Source organism: Notamacropus eugenii, chromosome 3 (genome assembly GCF_028372415.1).
Source record: "Notamacropus eugenii isolate mMacEug1 chromosome 3, mMacEug1.pri_v2, whole genome shotgun sequence".
NCBI classification, from domain to species: domain Eukaryota; kingdom Metazoa; phylum Chordata; class Mammalia; order Diprotodontia; family Macropodidae; genus Notamacropus; species Notamacropus eugenii.
In genome coordinates, this window is record NC_092874.1 from 30,974,090 (window position 1) to 30,992,622 (window position 18,533).

The following is an 18,533-nucleotide window of genomic DNA, read 5'->3' on the forward strand; positions in this document are numbered from 1 at the left end:
TCTACAGATCCCAAGAAATTTACATCACTGTTCACTCAAGCAGTAAGATGTACTAGGTGCCTGCTAGGTTCTATGCACTGTGACATATGCTGGGGTAACAAAGGCAAAAGTTCCTACCCTAAAAGAGCATCCATTTTCATTACTGTGCTCTAAGAAAAGATGAGCAGGATGATTGCAGAACAAACCGAACTTACGTGAACTGATACAAAGTGAAGTGAGCAGAACCAGGACATTACACTCAGTAACAGCAACCTTGTACAACGAGCAACTGGGAAGGACCTAGCCATTCTTAGCCATACGAAGACCAAAGATAATACCAAAGGACTCATGATGAAAAATGCCATCTGCCTCCAGAGAAAGAACTGATGGCATCTGAATACAGACTGAACCATACTCTTTAAAAAGAGTGTATTTTTAAAGAGGAAGAAAGAAAAAAAAGAAAAAGAATCCATTCTCTAGAGAGGAGGGGTTCTTAACGTGGGGCTCAAGAACTTTTTTTTTTTAAATTGGATAACTGCACTTCAGTACAATTGGTGTCCTTTGTAATCCCATGTGTTTTACATTAACCATTTAAAAATATTATTCTGACAAGGATCCAGAGGCTTCACCAGACTGGGCCAAAGGACTCTAGGACACAAAGTGAAGAAGCCCATCTACCAATTAAATACAAGGTAATTTTGCAGATGAGGCACGAGCAGCTGAGGAGGGTGGATCAGGAAAACTCAGAATTACTCAATTCAATACCAAAGAACCATAAATAAGTGGAATAAGAGTCCAGAAAGCTGCTAACATAATAAGGCTTAACAAAATGTGATACTAGGGAGAACAACTAATTGGTGGTGAGAGGGAGTAGAATGTGGCTCATTTTTATAAATCTTTTAGCCAAAAATCAACCAAATGCTCTAGTCTATACCTGTGTGTGGACTTCTCTCATTAATGGGAAATAAGGTGTTACTGATGAATAACGCATAGTAAGGGGCAGGTCCCTGACAGGCCCAAGGCTCACAACTGTCTCTATCCCCAAAACTCCAGAAAAGTTCAAATGCCCCCTGGAGTAAGTGCCTCACCGGCCTTAATCCTTCAGCTCCTCTGCTCCTCTTCCCCAGGCCTATACCTCATCTCTTGCTCATGCTTTCCAAAGACCTCCAAGGTAACAATTAACTCATCTGATAAAGTTTTGGTGTCAGTATTTGAGAGGGTCTACTAGCCATAGTTCCTAGTCCACAAAGAGCTCAGCAAGTGACTTCCGGACACAACAATTGTTTGGACTTTCTAATGTAATGTCGATAGTTCTGAGATGTTGTTTGTATGGGTACTCCTCCCATGGGTGCAGATCGGGATCCATCCATTCACTTAATTCTCTGAGTGCCTTGTCCACCCCTTGAATCCTCTATAAAGTATCTGCAAAGTACTTAGCATGGAGCCTGGTACATCATAGGAGTTTAACACCCATCTATTTCATCCATATCCTGAATCTTCTTTGCATTAGCTATGTTTTATTTCTCCTGAGACATGAGCATTCTATGACTCACAGTCATATGGTATCAATGACAGAATATTTTTTAAAAAGCATTTCTAGAACACATTTCCAGAACACAAAAAGAGGATCTTATATACATATATATATATACACACACATACATATATATACATACATGTGCCTCCATTTTGTGCCACTTGCTTTAGAAAATAAAAGAATATAATAAATTCCTCAAGTTGTTTTCCAAACTATCCTGCTTCTTTGTGCTTCCTCACGAACTTTATTCTGTTCTCTTCTGGCATTTAAGAAAAGTACTGGGATGACCCTCTTTACTTTGATATCATTACCACTAAACTCTGACCCCCATGTAAAAACATGGGGATAAAAACACCCTTTACCAGTTTATTGTACCCAAAGAAATAACTCCCCACAGGGACCACATCCAACGATACGTATCTCCAGTGGTACTTGGAATCTACCACCTCAGTCAGTCATTGCCCTGATCAGATTCTTAAGCCTTTCCAGGCTGCTTTCTTTCAATGAATTGTTCTCCTCGTTCTGCTCACTTCATTTTGCACCAGTTTATTCTGCCCAGGATTTTCTGAAATGATCTTTTGTCATTTCAAATAGGGCAATAGCATTCAACTACATTCATGCATCACAATTTGATCAGTCATTGCCCAAATGATGGGCACCCCCCTCAGATTATAGTTTGTTTTTTAAAGGTGGCTTTCATGGCAGGGAACAACTCAGCATGGCCAAAAATACTGCACAGGTTCTCTAATTAAATCCTCATCCTCTCTCTCTCTCTCTCTCTCTCTGTCACCAAATGAATGAAACCAAACCCCAAAACAATATTTATTGCTTATTTACTGTGTTTTTCCAAATTGGAAGTTTAGATCAGTCTCTTCTGAATGATTGGATTTGATCAAGGAGACTTTATAATGCTCTTGGGTTCATCACAACTTCAACCAGCAACATCCAGAAAATACCACCAATTGATGAGGATTTCTTCTGTTTATACTCATTGTAGGGTATCCTTCAAAACAGTGGTGAATATATAATTCTTCCTGCCAGGCTTGAAGCTGATACACAGTGGATCGCTACATACTTCTCACTATGGTTACAGAGAGGCAGTGAGGTAGTGCCATAGTGCATAGAGCTCCAGGAATGGAGTCCGGAAGACTTATCTTCACAAGTTCAAATCTGACCTCCAGCTCTTAAGAGTTGTGTGACCCTGGGCAAATCACTTAACTCTGCCTCAGTTTCTTCACCTGTAAAGCTGGAGAAGGAAAAAGCAAACCACTCTAGTGTCTGCCAAGAAAACCCCAAATGAGATCACAAAGAGCTGGACATGACTCAACAACAACATGTTCTAGAATCTTGTTTGATTTAAGAAATTGTGTGGAAAAAGAGAACTTCTAAGGCTGTAGGTACCAAACCAAATGCTTCTCTGCAAATAATAGATACAATCTGGTCTTATGATAACTCTGAGATTGTGGGGAAATACGGTCTGTTGTTGAGCACTGTCTGCAAAAGGAGGCTTGATTAAGGATACACTTTCCAAGGGGGCATAGATAATTCTCATAAAGATTATGCAGAAGTAAGAAAGTGAGCACATGGTTGAATCTGTGATCCTCTCGACTCTTTTGGATCAACCTCTTAGAAGCAGCAGCATCAGGCATGAGGAGTCAAGGACCCTCATCTTAAAACTCAATCCATGGACACCTATAAAATAACATATCAGCAACACAAATTTCTTTGGCATATATTAAATATTAAATCAGATTCATTTGGCCTTCCAGGCATTATTTTTAGGGGTTATCAGCATGGCTTCACCGTGTCCAAATGTCAAAGTTCCACTGGAACCTCTGATGAGAATAGATCACTACCAAAACATCCTCAAAACTGTTCCATTTTAAGTCTCCTTGTCCTTCCCGCTTCACCTACAAATGATTCTAGGGGAATCCTTAGCTGAGATTCTGGGAGAATGTCTTCACTGGGTTTCCTGCCAGCCTCTCTTGAAGTTGCCTTCTGCTATTTCCTTAGGCAACATTACTTATCCTCCTCCTTCATTTTTGCTTTTGTTTGAACTTGTGATTTCATCGGTATAGGGAGCTTCCAAAGCGAAGAATCATGCTCTAACAGCTTAAAGGGGCACTGTGCAAAAATCTGGCTGCCATTGTTTTTCCATTTGGCAAGGAGATCAAGTACTTACTGGCTGATGTGATTTCTGGGCTCTTTCAACCTAACTGTATTGTATTAACTTGTACAAGTTAAACAAAATACTACAAGGCTGAAACCAATATAGTAGTAGTGGTTGTAAAATATCTCTGGTCCAATAGGAAAAATATTTATAAACCAAAATTCATTACTTCAAAAAGTTCAAGAATTTTTTTTAACCTGGCTCTGTGACTATTGCTACAAGGAATGCCTGATAGGAAATCCCTGGCCAATGCTCCTCAACTTTTAGAGCTTGAGTAACCTTGCAATTAATTGGTGACCCTGGGGTTGTACAGCTGGTATGCGTCAGAGACATGACCTGAGCCCTGTTATTCCTGAACATAAGAGCACCTCTCTAGCCATTACTCCAAGCTGAATATTGCCAAAAAGAGGGGAAAACTGAGGCTCTTTTCTCTTAAAAAGTTATTTAAGATAAAGTTTAAATCCAAAGAATTTGAGAGTTGGAAAGGCCCCAAGGGCTCTGGCCACTCATTCTTCACTCACTCTACCCTGGGTAGAGGTGAAGATGCTATATCTGGAAAGTCCAAGGCTTTAGATATGGGTTTGGGTTCTGTCACTTTCAATGACTATCTGGATGGTCTTCAGCAAGTCTTACAACTTCTCTGGGTCTCAGTTTCTTCATGTTTAAAATGAAGGTGTTAGGCTAGGTGTCATCTGAGGCCCCTAGAGCTCTCCATGACCCTGGGATTCTGCAGCCAAGAAAGACCAAGTACCATGCCCAGTTATATGTCAGTAATCAAGATGAGGGTCCTTGACTCCCCATCCCTCCTCTTGCAGAATTATAGATGTAAACCAAGACAGCAAAGAGAGAGAGAGAAACTCTCATTGGTATCCAACATGTGCAGGATTTCCTTCCTGTGGTTACTTTTCATTTCCCCTGTCATAACCGTCATGGCATAATTGGGTAGAAAGGTATGATCAGTTTTCTTTGATTAAAGATCAGGGATCAAGCTTCTCAATAACTTCTACCTTCAAATGCTTTGACCAAAGATATGCCTGGAAGTTGATCCAAGAACACAAATGTGGCATTTGAAAGTGTGGGCAAGACCTTCTCTGTTGCCTGATATTTCATTAGTAAGTGACCTCTGCAGGTGAATTACTCATCTCATGAAAAAATACAGAATAAAAGGCAAGCTGAAGAGATCTCTGAATAAAGCAGGGGAAACAACATGGATTGCCCATGGGATAAGAAGATATGTTTCAGGTGAAAACTATATTGAAAGATGAGCTTGTAGTAATCTAAAAGGCTGCTCTTTGAAAGAAAGACAGATGCATCTCTGTGGACTGACTTCTTTTTTTAACAACTGTAGGCTCAGTTTTCCTTCCAGGTGTTGCACATTCTTTTTTTGGCATTTTTTTCCACCAGTAGATACTGTCCTGACATGAGGAAAGAAAAACATTGCTTTCCTGTGATAGATCTGAAAATTGCTAGAGCAAGCTTGCCTGTGAACTCCCTGCACAGGTTACCTGGGATACAATAAAATAAAAAACAGTGAGTGTGATTCTTCTCGTTGTCTCCTCTCCTATTTGCCTGCAGCTCCCACTGAGGACCACAGAGAGTCTCACTCTAAGTGCTGGCAGCTCCCTCTGAGCTAGGGAATGGGAGAATGGGAATAATATGAAATCACTGCAAAAATGATGTATTCTATTCCCTTAATGTGACTGCTTATTTTAAATGAATCTCATTAGACACGGGCACACAACAAGGTAGCCCCCAGCTAACATTTCATCAAGGTATAAGAGTATTTTAAATATTTTTGAAGAAGCCAACTGGATGCTAAGGTTTCTTTCAGAATGCCTATCTATATCATCATATTATTTCATTGCTGGATTTTTTCCATTCCTCAAGTTAACACAGTAATGAGATATAATTCACTTTACTATTAGATTAAAACTTTTTACATTATTTTCATATGGAGTCAAGTCTGAATAAAGCTATCTTGCTAGTTCAGCGATAAGATTATGAAAATGGCAATCCCTAATATGGAGTTTGGCAATTGTTACTCTCTACCAGACAGCTTGTTCTCTAATGTATGAGGTCAAAGACCGACTGCATTCAGGGAAAAATATTCCTGGAGACATTGTATTAGATGGATCCTTTTTGTCTATGGCAATAATGTTACTCATTCATTCATCTATTCCTTCTTTCAGTTATTTAATCATTTATCCATGTATTCATTAAGTACAAATTTATTAAGGTACTAGTATGTTTCAGGCATGTTATTAGGTAGATAATGAAACAGTCCCTGCCCTCAAGGAGCTTATGTTCCATGCTACAATTGGGGAATTCATTTTTTGACCACGAATGTATCTTCAGATAAACTACTGATAGGATCAACATGTCATAATTTAAAGAGTCCATTGAAGTCAAGTCCACAAGCATTTATTACTGTGCTCCAGGCTGCATGCTAAGTACTGGGGTTTAAAAAGAAAGGCCTCAACTCCTCACCACCCCATAAACAATCCAACCAGTCCCTGTTCTTCAGGAGTTCACAGTCTACTGAAGAAGACAATGTGCAAACCCAGTTATGGACAAACAAGATCCAGGCAGGATAAGGGTTGGGGGGGAGCGGGGGGCTCAGAGGGAGGCAGGAGAATCAGGACGGGTAGGAGAGGCTTCTGGCAAAGGGTGAGATATTATCAGGGACCTGAAGCAAGGCAAGGAAGAGACAGAAAGGAGGAAAGCGAGTATTCCGGGGCATAGGGGACAGCCTATGACGATGTTCAGAATTGGGAGATGTACTATCTTGGATACCTGGAAGCCGGTGTCAATGGGCTGGCAGACTATGTAGAAGGGAATAAGTTAAAAGACTAGGAAGGCAGGAAAGGCCCAGTTTATGAAGGACTTTAAAAGTCAAATATGGGATTTTCTACTTGATCCTAGAGGTAATGGGAAAGTCCTAAGCTTATTTAGCCAGAGGGAAGTGACAGGGTCAGATCCGTCCTAGAGCAAGATTGATCTCACAGGTGACTGGATGATGGAGTTGAGTGGGGAGCTGCCCCAGCAGCCAATGCTGAGGGCCAGGTGTGAAGGGAGGAGGCCCTGGTGGAGGGGGATAGCAGCCACAAAGGACAGGAGGTTGAATGTTAAGAGAGATGTTCGGGAAGTAGAAATGGCACATTGGGGAGAGGTTTAAATGCCGTATGGAGCAGTTTATCTTTTATTCTAAGCAACAGAGAGCCACTAAAGATCCTCGGGAGGAGAGTAACATGGGTAGCCCCGAGCATCAGCAGTAACAGGGTGATACACTAATATAAGTGCCTATAGCAATTTAAAATTGTAAAACCAGGCTGGAAGACAGAATAAATTGATTATATCATACATGTTAATAACAAAAACACCTTCTATTGTTTTGCCTCACAAGTGTCTCCCTACTCCTGTCCATCCTTCACTCAGCCATCAAATTAAACTTTCCTAAAGGACCCATCTGACCATGCATGTTACCCCTGGTTCCCCAATATATTCCAGCAGCTTCTTATCTTCTCCAGGATCAGATATAAAATCCAACTCCTCTCCCTGTCCTCCCTGCTACTTTTCCAGTCTTCTTATACCTTATATTGCCCCCAGGCCCAGGTGAATTCTACGAGTCATGGGGACCCTGATCTCCCGGCTGTTCCTGGAACAAGATGCTCCATCTTCTGACTCCCTGCACATCCACTGGCTGTCCATGTCTGGAATTCTCTCCCTCCTCATCTATGCCTTCCTGATTTCCTTCAAGTTCAGCTAAAATTCCGCCTTCTGTTAGAAACCTTTCCCCATGCCCCTTAATTCCAGTGCCTTCCCTCTGAGATGATTTTCATGTATGTGCGTGTATGTATGTTATGTACATATGAAGCTTGTCTGTACGTAGTTGTTGGCATATTGTCTCCCCCGTTAGATTGTGAGCTTCCTGAGAGCAGGGACCATCTCCTGCCTTCTTCTGCATATGCCCCAGTGATAATTAAAGAAACTGCTCCAGGCTTCCTGTGAGTAGAGAGCTGTGTACATTTACGACATCATTTTGTTTTTCCAAATTTCCTTTACTGATTTATTTTTAAGTAGAGGGTAGTTCTAGTTAAAGAGGACCTTAGAAATTGGCCTCCTACTCAATTCAGGGTTCCCCTCTAGACTGTCTGACAGGAAGTTCTCCAATTTCTCCTTAAACGTTTCCAGTAATGAGGAATTTACCACCTTGCAAGTCAGCCTATTCCATTTCTGACACTTCTAATTGTTGGAAAGTTCCTTCTTACAGCAAACTGCCCGCCACTGCCCTGTGACTTTCACCCACTGGTCCTGAGAAATGTCCTCTGAACTTCATGGAATAAATCAAATCCCTCTTCCAAGTGACATCCCTCAAACTATCTGGGGCAAGTTGCCATGTTCCTCATTCTGGTTTTCAATCAGAGAGCCACAACTTTTTTAAACCCCGCAATACGTAGCATGACTTCCAGACCTCATGCCTTCTGGTCACCCTCTAGCTTGTCAACATCCTTCTTCAAATGTGATGCCCAGGTCTTAATGCAGTTCTCTTGATGTGGCTGGACCAGCATGCTCTACATTGGAGTTATTACTGCTCATGGTCTAGACACTATTTTTCTATTACTACAATCTAAGATTACATTAGTTTTTTTGGCAGCTACATGATACTTTTGGCTCATCTTGAGCTTGTAGTAAACTAATAGCCCCAGGTCTTTTTCATGTTAACTGCTGTTAAGACAGGTCTTCCTATCCTGTACTTGTTAAATTGTTTTTTTTAATCCTAAATGAAAAATTGTATATTCCTCTCTCTATAATTTCATCTTGATCCTTTTGGTCTATCATTCCAGCCTGCTGCATTTCTCCTCTCCAGCTTTGTGCTCCCTCTAATAATGGGCACTTTTCAGAGAGGTACCAATATCCCTAATATTCCTCTAGGATGCCAAAGTTGTAACCCAACCCAAATGGAAGAGCTGGTCATGTTGGCAAACTTTGACTACCAAAAAAGAGAAAACTGTTTAGCGTCCCTAAAATTGATCAAATTGAGCTTGAGGGAACTGTATAATGTCATGGTGATGTTGCCACAACTGCAGTTAGCTTGGATAAGATGGGGATCCCATGGCCAGGTTCTGCACCAGGATGAGGGAGACAGATACTCAGGCAAGAAGGAAAGAGCCAGGGGAAGAACTGACAGAGAATTTCTTGTTGAAGGAGACCACATAGTATTCTCTTCTTCCTATTGCCTACCACACCCTTTGCCTCAGAGAAACTTCATTTCTCTCAACAGCACAAAATAAATCAAATATGAAGAAGGAACTGGGTCAAAAAGTTGTCCAGAAATAAGTATTTTTTTAAAATAGGGCCAACGGGAATGTAGGTGGTTTGTAGGGCTTGCCAAAGGAGCCCTCAATAATGGAGCTATTCCAGATGAAAAAGACCGAGGACTGGACGCATCTTAGTGGCCACTGATGAAATACCCCAAGAGCTAGAGGCATCTTATCAGTTACTGAGTTCCTACTGTAGTTTAATATTATAGATAAGGAAATTCAAGCATAGAAAGGAGTGACTGCCCAAAGTCACACAAGAAGTGGCTGAGAGAAACTGTTATTTTACTGTAATTATTAATAGCCAATTGTTAAATTGATATCTGGGCTTTGCTCCTGCTGAAGGCCAGTCTCTTCTGAAGGACATGGCTGAGATAATTCCCTCATCCATCTTGGGCAGGACCCCACCCAACAAGGAGACCTTCTTTAGAATGTGAACAGAATCCATAAGGAGAGTCCTTCACCCAAGGAAATGAACCCCTGTCCTCACACCCCTCCATCAGAATTTGGAGTGACCCAGCTCACATAGGAGAAAGCCAACTAGAATGGTCTGAATATAGATGGATTCCTGAAGTCTCACGATCAAGTCACACTCTCAGCAGGAAGACCTAAGGACTTCTAGCCCACCTCCTCATTAAATGTTCACCAGTCAGGGCTGACTTTCAGTTGTCAAGAGAATTTTCTTTCAAGGATTATTTAAAGCTTTCAAGCTCTCCATATCTTTTGTTTTTGGTTGTGGAGACAAATCACTGACCATCAATTTATTGATTACCCAGAAACTCTGTCTCTTGGGATTTTTATCACCTGGCAGAGTTAGGATTAAACTCAGGACCTCTGACTCCCAAACCAGTCTCATAGCAACAGAGACCTCAGAGAAAGGGATCTCAGAGGTCATCAAATCCAATGTTTTCATTTTACAATTGCAAGTGGGGCCCAGGGAGATTAAGTGATAGGCCTAATGTCACACAGGAAGTAAATTTTTGAAGCAGAATTAAAACCTAGGACCTTTGACTGCAAGGCCCGTGCCCTTTCCATGGCACCACATAGTCTCTTCTTTTACTAAAATGCCCCAAAAGTAAAAAGGTAAACATGGAACTAGAAGAACCCATGAACCATATAATCAGTCCCCAGATAATCAAGGGCTGCTTACTTGAGTTAGTTTCAATGAGATAACATTACTTATTTCAGATACCTACACAGAAAATCATCTGTTAGCCACTCAGATTTAATAATTACACATCACGGAAGGCTTGATAATGGATTTCTGAATAGCTCTGTGCAATCCATATGTCACACATTCCCTTCAACTAATCTTCATGCCCTAGGGAACTCAAGGAAATATGTAATAAACACACCACCAGCCCCATTCAGAACTCCAGTGTTAGCTCCCTAACCCTTACCGAGGCAATGCCTTTGCTTTCTGCCTGACTTCCTGGCCTCCAGCCTGGCTTTGCTCCCCAGCTGGCCATGACTGTATCATCAATACCAGTTCTAGTGCTAGAGTCTAGTCCCAGACCTGTCCCCCATGGATCTCTCACTCCTACCCTGGGTGTCCTCATTTTTCTTTAAAGTGTCACAGAATCACAAAATTAGAAACAGCCTCAGATGCCACTGAGTCACATGGATACCTGACTGCTACAGTTTCCATCATACCATATCCTCAACAAGTGATCATCCAGCTTCTGCCTCAAGTCTTCCAGTGAGGCAGAGTATTCCTCTTTTGGATAACTCTAATTGTCAGGGAATTGTACAGGAAGAAAGAGGAACAGGGATATTAGGGATGAATTGGGGGAAACAGACACCATCATTACTTCCTTTTCACTTCTGATAAATTCTTTGGGGTAATGGAGCGTACACTTCTAATGAGGTTTATTTATAACAATATTGATTGCTTAAGAGAGTCATACTCACCTTAGGTGGTTTAAATGGGTAGTCTGGTGAGAAGGTAATGTCAAGAAAGAAAACCCCTCCTTCGTAGACAGATCCTGGGGGTCCCAAGATAGTTGACCGCCATTCATAAATGTTGTCTCCTTTAGGTCCAGCACTGTAATGAGAAAAGAACGTGAGACATGCTTAGAAACTAAGGAGAATCTAGAGTTTGTCATATTGGTTTCATCATAATAATGGATTGGGCAAGTACATTAAAACTGATAACGCAGACTGGAGGTTAATTACCCAGGACAAGTCAGATGCTAATTCACCACTAGTCACCATTGGGAATGTTTTAAACATTATTACGGACAGGAAAAGAAAACCAAGAAGGTTTTGTGGGAAAAAGATGCTAGACACAAATATTGCCAACTTCAAAACATTGCATAGGATTAGCTGACCTTTGTAAGAAAGGGCAGGGAAATTTATCATTCCCCGTCGTCCTTCCTGCACCACTGCATCCTGGGCCATCTCCAGTCTTCCTGACCTCTATCTGGCTGTGAAGAAAGTGAGGTTGGTGCCTTTGCACAGCCCTTTGTCACTTAAATCCAATTCACTTGCATGTTGTAGCATCACCTCCCTGATATCAAGGTCCTCTTGGAGAACGGACATACCAGTATCAACAGCCCTCACCAAAGCCCCTGGAGCTCAAGAACTCAGACAAATTCTATTCAATCCCTAAGTTCCGGCACACTGAGGAAGGGATAAGAAGAACGTTCTGGACTGGTCTACAATCCACACTACAACTTACAACACTGGGAAGGTGTGATTTAGCTCAGAAGCAATTAATGAATAAACTTTTGAGACAGAAAAATGTTAAAAAAAATTTGGTACTTCCCATGATGGTGACCCTCCCACTAGAAGCTGTACAACAGCGAGTTTCTCAGAAAAGAATTCGTGAGAGCAAATGGCCTTAAGGCATCAGGCTGTCCTCTGAGACCCTGGGCAAAAGGCGCTAGAGAATATCAGTCACTGACAAAACAAACAATAACAACAGCTGAAGCCAAACACTTCACACACTTTATTTCATTTGCACCTCAGGACATTACTGGGAGACAAGGTGGTAACTATCCCCATTCTACAGATGTGGAGACCCAAGCTCTGAGGGCTAATGGTGGGTCCATAGTCACACAGCTAGTAAGTATCAGACCCCTACTTTCTACCGAGGTAGACTTTATCCCACAACACAATTAAAACCCTGAAGGACAGATTCAGGCAGAAATTAAAGGAAAACTTTATTTAATTCAGTACACACGGACTGGGCATTTAAAATGCCAAGACAGTGGGGAGAGAAGGATTAAAAAAAATAGCTGCTCTCCAGAGCCTACTACCTGCTACAGAGACAGGAAATGCTAAGTATAATCCAGGGAAGATTTGTCTTATATTATGCTTTGAAATTTATTACGTCCATAAAATCTGTTGTTTTAAAAAACTTTAAGAATAAAAAATTAAGTGCTTCTTATGTTCTGGGTCCCTATCCTCAAGGAGTTTACGTTCTACTGGCTATTCTAATGGACAAAGGGGTCACTAATCTCGGGTTGGTTGGTCCCAGAGAGCAGGAGATGAACCCATTTACTCTCCCAAGTAAAGAGAACACAAAAGCCACACCTTACGTATGTAGGCAGGCATGACTATTACCTTGTTGTGTTTAACTGTTTATTACAGGGGATTATTACAAGGGAGGGTCTGATGGCATAGGCAATCAGGGATATATACTGGGAAATAACCACAATGATGGGGCAGGAGAGGATAGAGTGCCAGGCCTTGAGTCGGGAAGGCTCAAATGTGACCTCAGACACTTACTAGCTGTGTGATCCTGGCCAAGTCACTCAGTTTTGTTTGCCTCCGTTTCCACATCTGTAAAATGAGTTGGGAAAGGAAATAGCAAAACACTCTAGTATCTTTGCCAAGAGAACCTCAAATAGGGTCACGAAGAGTCAGACACAACTGAAAATGACCGAACAAATCACAACATAAGACAACAGAAGGCATCAATGAAACTTCAGACAAACTAAAAAAATCTTATTGTGCAATTCCTAAATGCATATGTTGAAAAATAGCCTTCTCAGAAAATCCTTCTCCCCTGCCTCCTTGTTCCCCACCTTCTCCCCTGGTAACGGCGATGCAGCAGCCTCTCTGGGTATGATCAGGTCGGAAGCTTTGCCCACAAAGGCTGCATACTGTCAGACAAGTTCACTCACTCAGATGACTCACACACTTGGTTGCCCCCCTGACCTATAATTAGCCTCAATAGGAATAGATAAGTTCCTAAGAGAGAAGAGTTAGTGAGTAAATGACAGGCTTGTGGTAAGTGAAGAAATACCCATTTTTCTAAAAGTCATACTGTAGCATGGCATATAGCCATACCAAACTGTGCAAGGCCATCATCCCAGCTCCTGCTATAGGAGCCTCTGTCCCCAGCCATGGCTCTGACACTTTGAAAATGCACAGTGTTGCTCTGTAAGCCGGCTCATTCATTACAGCAGATCATCACGGGGCTTTAAAGTGGCTGAGCACTTAACAGATTGTCTCACCAATGCCTAAATGAGAATCTCCCTGAGAGTGGATGTACCAAGTAAAGTGATTCTCCAGCTTTTACCCAAAGACCACTAGCAAAAGAGATCCTGCTATTTCCTGGGACAGCTGCCCCTTCTCTAAGAGTTAACAAGTTTTTCCTTAATTTTGAGCTTAGATTTGCCTCTCTGCACTTTCTACTCTAGTTTTAGTTCTGCCCTCTGGGGTCAAACATAACAAGTTGAATCTTTTTTTCCAAGACATACACACATACACAGACACACATATTCTTTCACACACACACACACACACACACACACACACACAACCCTTCAAGTACATGAATGAACAGTTAGCATGCCCTCCCCCCTCAAAAAAAAAATCCTTTCTTCCTCCAGTTTAAATATGTCCCTTCCTTCAACTAATCCTCAAATGGCAGGAACTGAAGGCCCTTCATCATCCTGCTTGTCCTCCTTGGGTGCAAGAGTTTATCTGTTGGATTTGTTTTAAGGGGGTTAATGTAAGGAATTCACAAGATAGAGACACCCAGGGGAGATTCAGTAGGAGAAGGCCTTGTACAAGGACTTTTTAAGAGTAGTGTCTCTGGTCTGTAACATCAGTTCTTTCTGGATTGGCTTCCTTCTTTCAGTGAGCTGCCTGTTAGGTCTGGTGCCACATCCAACATTTCACACCCACTGCTCTCTAGCTCTCATTCATTTCCCAACCTCACCTCTGCCACTCAGACTGGTCACCACCATTATAGCAGGTTTTCACTTGATAGGATTGCTCTTTTCATGTCTCTTATTGTTTACATGTCTATTTATATTCCTTCTGCTTAAACAAGAACAATTAAAATAACATACACACACACACATTAGTGTTTAGGGCTTGCAAAGTGCCTTACATGTTGTGTCAAATTTGATCCTTCTAACAATCCTGTTAGGTAGCTGTTGTCATTACCTCCATTTTATAGATGAGGAAACTGAGGCAGACAGGGGTTAAGTGACTTGCCCAGGTTCACACAGCGAGTCTATGTCCAAGGCTTCCTGACCCCCCAGGCTAGCGCTCCCTCCACAGGGTCACCCCACTGCCCCGCCTCCTCGTCCTTCATTGGCTCAGACAGGCCTTCTTGGGTTTCTTTGAATTCTTTCCAGCAGTCACTCGTCCCCCTCTGTATTTCATTACATTCACACACCATAAGGTGCTCAGTCGTTCTTTCATTGGTGGATGCTGACTTTATGTCTCATTTGTTGCTATCCCCAAATACTGCTATGAATATCTTGGTATATATGAGGTCCTTCTGTCTTTGAGATCCTGCCCAGTACTAGGCTCTCTGGGTGAAAGGATAGGAACAGTTTAGCTTCTTGAGGTTTTTTTTCCCCATCATTCCAAACTGATTTCCAGAACAGTGGGACCAATTCACCATTCCACCATCACTAGATCAGTGTGCTTGTTCTTCTGTTGCCCCTCCCCCCAACACTGCTTGTCTTCTGCCTTTGGTCCTTTGACCAATTTGCTGAATGTGAATCAAAACTTTAGATTTTGTCATTTTACTTAGTAATTTATGTTTCCATGACAATTTTTGATTTTGAGCAATCTTTTGTATTCCACTCAACAAGCATTTATAAAGGGATAGGCAATGGATCTAGTTGTGAAGAGTTTGAAATTCCTTTTAGAATTACTTGTTCATATCCTTTGACTACGGGTCTCTTAGGGGAATTGTCTTGAATGATGCTGACTGTTCATAAAAAGGAATGTCAGCCAACTCCAGTGACTGGGGAATGTCAGACATATCCTTATCCCAGGCTTGCATGACCTGAGGCACTCCAAAGGATTTCAGGAGCATACCACCCAAAATCCTTTGGCAGGCAGCAGGTGGTGCAGGCCTGCTTTATCCCATCCCTAAATTTGGTAAAACTGAGAGGCTTCTCTTAGATTAACTCAATTTCTAATTCCTCAAACCAAATTATTTCATTTTTGATTGTCTGACTTCACATTGCACCATAGATGGTATGAACAACATGGCTCCCCTGGATTGGCTGGTGCTGTCAAAGTGGGTATTTGCAAGGAATCCTTGCTCAACACTGTAGCAACAATTTGTGTTAAAAACAGATTGTATTTTTTAAACAAACTTTCAGTGGACTTGGAATCCTTCCAGTAATGCTCCTTGGCCAGAGAGAGCATGGGCCTTCTGCCCATTAGGGCTGCTGTCCCTCCCCTGCCATTAGGATAGTGGGTACAGCTTCAGGCTCTAAAGCTTTTTCTAAAGTGTTCACACACACACACACACAAGAGAGACACACAGACACACACAGATACAGACACACACACACACAGATACATACACACACACACACACCCCTTTCATAACTTTCCACAGTGAAGAAGAAAGGGTTTACACTAAAGTAGCAACTGAAGTAAAAAGAAAAAAAGGGTGAAGGGAAAGGGAGAACAAATGCTCTGAAGTCCTCCGAATTTGGTTGCTCATTGTCCATTTCAGGGATATTTCCCGCCTCTGAGCAAACACAGGCAAACCTTGGCCTCCATGATGACCATTATCAGCATGCTGATCAATTCTGCAGATCCTCAACAATTTTCCTAGTCAGAAAAGCCATTCCCACTTCCCAGCTGAACCTCAGAAGAGACCAAAGGGTTTCAAGTTTTCTGGGTAGTAGAAAGTAGAAAAAAAAAACTGAGTGTAAAAAATCATTATGCTTGGATTGGGTAGAGCCTTAGAAAATTTCTGATGCCATTAGGTGGGACTCTCATAATACCCAAATCATTGCCAAGTATAATCTGTAACTATAAATAACACATCTTCATAGTGATATATCTGAAGGAAGGTGCTGAACACAACAGAATCCCATTGTACTATGCTTGTCATTTGTCGGGTCATAATAAGATAGCTTTAAAGGGGCTCTTCCAATACAATGTGTTTCTCTCACTTAGGTGAAGATCGCACAAGACTTCCTGGATAGACTGAACAAACAGAAATAAAATTTTGCTTCCTGACTCTCTACTTACTAATGTCAAGGCATAAAACAGGGAGACAAATACACCTAGGGAATATGCCACTGCCACGGAGGGCATACACCAACACAGGGGCCAATTCAATCTTGCAATCATTAAACAAAGATAAGTAAATATGTAATATACACAAAATGGACATAAAATAATTGGAGGAGGATAGAACACTAACAAAGGAGACACATACAATCAGGAAAAATCCTTGCCTTCATGGACTTCAGGTCACCCAGCAAATATAGGACTTGGCTTCTAATACAAGTCTTCTGAGAGCAGACCTAGGAGCATTGGGTAGATACTGCAGGGGCAGATTTAGGCTTCAGGTCGGGAAAATGTTTCTATTGACTCCAGTGATCTGAAAGAGGAACGACCACCTTGGAAAGATGGAGCTACTTGACTTCTTGGGGCATGGCTGGATGACTGGTGATCTTTAACGAGGGATTTGAGGGCAGCTGCAGGTAGGACTAGAAGGGACATCCCTTCCTGTTCTGAAACTGTATGATTCTGTGACTCCAAATCCAGGATCCTTTCTGCTATCAATTGTATGAAGCTAGCAGTGACACAGATACAAAGAATGCAATAATCTTCACTCACCAGTAATTATATTCTAATGCAGAAGACCAGTATATGGAGAAGTAGATACAGAATAAATTTAAAATGAATACAAAATACAAAGTAGCAGTCTGGGAAGGAGGGCACTAGCAGTAAGTGGGATCAGGAAAGGCTTCTGGAAGAAGGTACTGCTTGAGCTGCATCTTGAAGGTCTGGGCATGCCCTCCTGGTACAGAGAGCTGTTAGTGCAAAGGTCCCGGAATAGGAGATATAGCCTCCTATGTGAAGAACAATGGAGGGAGGGAAAGAAGTGATGTCCAGTGAGGCTGGAGAGATAAGCTGTTGACAGGTTGTGAAGGTCTTTAACAGCTAAAGTGCAAATTAGATTTTATCCTTACAGGTAACAGGGAGCCACAGGAATTCCCAGAGCTGGGGAGTGGGGGGGGGGGGGGGGGTCAGATCTGAGCTTCTGGTGAGTTTCTTTGCTAATAGAGCATAGGATGGAATGGAGTGGTGAGAGATGGGGCAGAACTAAGGAAGGAGTGAAGAGAAGAAAAGACTAAGACAAAAGGGACATTCCAAAGGAAGACTGTTTTCAGTAAAAGATCCTGTGCTTCAGCGGGTCCTTAGAAGTGGGGAGGGCTTTTCAAGTGAGTGAAATCTTAAAGTTGCCACCTCCCCGACCCCGAGTTGTTATGCTCTCTCCCTTCTGAGATTACCTGGCATTATTCTGCATACATGTTACAGAGGAGTAGTGAATCCTGTCACCTTTCCACCCCCAGTAGAAGGGAAGCTTCTGGAGGCAGGGATTGTTTTTGTTTTCTGGTCTCTACATCCTTAATGTCTAGTCCAGTGCTCAATGTAAGTCCTTAGTAAAATACTTATTTTATGGAAAGGTCAAAGAACACAAGGAACAGAAGACAAAATAAATCAAGCACCAGAAAGTATTCAGAAAAAATGCCTGGAAGCTGGAGACATGGGAAAAGTTGAGGACTGTGATGGAGAGAGCAGGGTCAATGATGAAGAAGGGAATCCTGGGGAGCAGCATGGGAGGAGGAGTCAGCACTTTGGCTGAGGAGGGAGACAGAGTTAAAGTGGTGGGGGTGGGGAAAGGTGCAGCTGGTGAGCAACTGAGTACAAGCATCTGCAGAGCGGCTTTTCTCAAATCCCTGAAGCTCACTGTATTTGTATTCAGTAAACAGTGTTTTTTTTTTTAAAAAAAAACCCAACAAAGCACAACACAAGCACTGAAAGCTCCCATGACATCTCAACAAGCAAAAGGAAACTAAACTGCCTTAGTGAGAACATAAAAGATCCATTCTATAGACCAGATTATAGTGGGGTCTGGGAAATGACTTAAAAAAATAAAAAGTAATAGTCTTCTTCAAAGAACTCCTGCTTGGCTCCACTAGATAACCAAGCTAGAGCTGGAAAGAACTCAGGAGGCCGTCTGGTCCAAACGTCTCACTCCACAGATGAGGAAACTGAAGCCCAGGGCAGTAAGGCTTCC

At 42.0% G+C, this 18,533-nt stretch overlaps 1 protein-coding gene across 3 annotated transcripts in view; it reads right to left on the reverse strand.

The window, feature by feature from the left end:
* The window catches only part of UBE2E2 (ubiquitin conjugating enzyme E2 E2), a 409,163-nt gene that overhangs the window by 92,263 nt on the left and 298,367 nt on the right, over positions 1 to 18,533 (reverse strand). For all 3 annotated transcript variants that reach the window (XM_072651191.1, XM_072651190.1, XM_072651192.1), the window contains one exon: positions 10,916 to 11,048. In XM_072651191.1, coding sequence (XP_072507292.1) covers positions 10,916 to 11,048 — 133 coding nt within the window. The remainder of the gene's footprint in view (positions 1 to 10,915; positions 11,049 to 18,533) is intronic.